At 58.7% G+C, this 2090-nt stretch overlaps 1 protein-coding gene across 2 annotated transcripts; it reads right to left on the bottom strand.

The window, feature by feature from the left end:
- Positions 1-205: 205 nt before the first annotated feature.
- On the bottom strand, positions 206-2090 carry LOC100283169 (uncharacterized). Of its 2 annotated transcripts, none has more exons than NM_001412327.1 (3): positions 1512-2090; positions 1096-1432; positions 206-1007 (listed from the first exon to the last, which is right to left on the bottom strand). In NM_001412327.1, exons 1-3 carry the CDS (start codon positions 1961-1963, stop codon positions 738-740), a joined length of 1059 nt encoding a protein of 352 aa, NP_001399256.1. In that variant the 5' UTR covers positions 1964-2090; the 3' UTR covers positions 206-737. The 2 variants fall into 2 exon arrangements, with proteins under 2 accessions (NP_001399256.1, NP_001149543.2); NM_001156071.2 differs by having other exon boundaries at positions 1096-1423.

Below are 2090 nucleotides of genomic sequence, written 5' to 3'. Positions count from 1 at the left end.
GTCCCAACGCTCGTCTTTCACTGCTCCCGGTCCATCGGCACGAACCTGCATGACGTTCACCTTTGCGTCGACCACCGTCTCTGTGCTTCAAACCTGCACACCAGAAACCGAGAGACATGATTATACGACACAATAGCTCACGGGTCGGTTAGTCCACGACTCATCATCAATCCAAATAAGAAAAGACAAATCAACCTTGTGTTCACACCAACAAATTTTTCTTCTTTTCTCTTTTCTCTTTTCTGTTTTCTCCCAAAATCCACTAGCTCCCCCTTGGGTCGAAATCCCTGGCTGACCCATCTTCGTTGTGCGTCTTCTCTCTCCCCCTTTCTTCTAGCTCGACCTCTCTCCCAGGCTCCAGCCCCATGGTCCTCAGCCACCGTCCCCTTCCTTCCACCGGAAGCATATCCCGGCCCTGCAGTAATCTGGCTGCACGAGCGTAGCGTAACCCGGCCAGCTTTCCACCAGGGATGTGGTGCAGCATGACTGTGGTTAGCCTCCTGCCCTACTAACTCTTTTTGATTTTCTTACAAATAATGAACCAGACCAACACAAGTCTGTTATTCCCAAACATACCAAAGTAGGAGTGCTCATCATATTACATATTCACATCCATATCCATGCTTACACACAGCACGCACATCATTATTTGTTCTACCACGAAGCTAGCGACGACATGGCGTGCTCTGAATCTGAAGACGACATGGCAATGGCATGGATCCTAGCAGTAGCAGTAGTTAGGCGAGGACGAGGCTCTTCTTGAAATGCGCGATCTGAATGTTCTCCACGTTGAGCTTCTTGAAGTTGCTGTTCTTCCTGGTGCTGAAGAAGTCGCCCCAGTTGTAGGCGTCGTACCTGGGCGGATCGTCCTTGCTCACCAGCTCCTCCACCGGCTCCACCATGGTGTAGGTCGCCGGGTTGAAGAAGTAGGGCATGGAGAACCTCTCCCTCGCCGAGTTCACCGACACCCGGTGCTCCGCGCTCTCGTACCTGTCGTTGCTCCACACCTTACGCCACACGAAGCGATCTGAGAAGCCTATACACATGCAGTGCATGCAACCTACGTTCAGCTCAGTTCATCAGGTGGGCACGTACCTGGATGAGGTCGCCGACGTTGATGATGAACGAGTCGGGCACGGGCCTGACGCGGACCCACTCGCCGTCGGAGCGCCGCCGGACGTCGAGCCCCCCGACGTCGTCCTGGTACAGGATGGTCAGGGCGCCGGCGTCCTTGTGCCGCCCCACGCCGAGGGCCAGGTCGGGGCTCGGGCAAGGAGGGTAGTGGTTCAGCCGGATGAAGGTCGTCTGGTCCTTGAAGAAGCCGTGCAGCCGGTCGGGCCTCAGCTTCAGGCTCCGGGCGATCAGCTCCAGCAGCTTGAACGCCAGCTCTTCCATCGCTTTCGCGTACTCCTCCAGCGCCTCTCTGCGGAAACTTACGTACGTACGCTCACGATTCCCTTAATTTATTAACGCAACTATGATCGAAAGGGATATATAGTTAATTTCGTCACCTGAAGCCCGGTAGATCCTGGGGCCACTTGTTATCGAACACAAGCTCGCCGTCGGCCACGGCTGCCGGCGGCGGCGGCTCGCGCGGCACGAGGTCGTACACCTCCTTCCAGTCCCTCACGTTCTTGGTGTGCTCCGACTCGTAGTACCCGAGCGGCTCCGCCTCGTTCCTCCGCACGGCGGCCTTCCGCTCTGCCGGCAGCGCGAAGAACGCTCGCTGCGCCTCCGTCGCGCGCGCCACGGTCTCTGCGGGCACGCCGTGGCCCACGACCACGAAGAAGCCCCAGTCCCGGCTCGCCGCGCCCACCTCGGCGGCCAGCGCGTCCACGGCGCCGCCGCTGGCGGCCAGAGGCGAGAGGTCGATGAGAGGGATGCCGGTGGCCTCGGTGACGATGGGCTTGGGGCGGTGCTCGGGGGCCTGCACGAAGGCCTGGTCCATAGTGAGGCCGCCCATGGCGAATCACGCCTCGCTCTTGCTGTGCGTGTGAGGCTGAGATGAGCTGCGTGTCTTGGCTAGGACACGCAATGTACCTTGAGCCGGCGCGAGAGTGAGGCTGGGGGGACCTGTGATGAGGTGATTA

This window comes from Zea mays, chromosome 5 (assembly GCF_902167145.1).
Source record: "Zea mays cultivar B73 chromosome 5, Zm-B73-REFERENCE-NAM-5.0, whole genome shotgun sequence".
NCBI classification, from domain to species: Eukaryota; Viridiplantae; Streptophyta; class Magnoliopsida; order Poales; family Poaceae; genus Zea; species Zea mays.
This window is presented reverse-complemented; position numbering and strand designations above follow the sequence as displayed.

Coding starts and splice junctions, on each gene's coding strand:
- LOC100283169 (NM_001412327.1), bottom strand. CDS start 1,963: ATGGGCGGCCTCACTATGGACCAGGCCTTCGTGCAGGCCCCCGAGCAC. Junction 1,433..1,511: donor CAGGATCTACCGGGCTTCAG/GTGACGAAATTA, acceptor TACGTACGTAAG/TTTCCGCAGAGAGGCGCTGG. Junction 1,008..1,095: donor ACGTCGGCGACCTCATCCAG/GTACGTGCCCAC, acceptor GTGTGGCGTAAG/GTGTGGAGCAACGACAGGTA.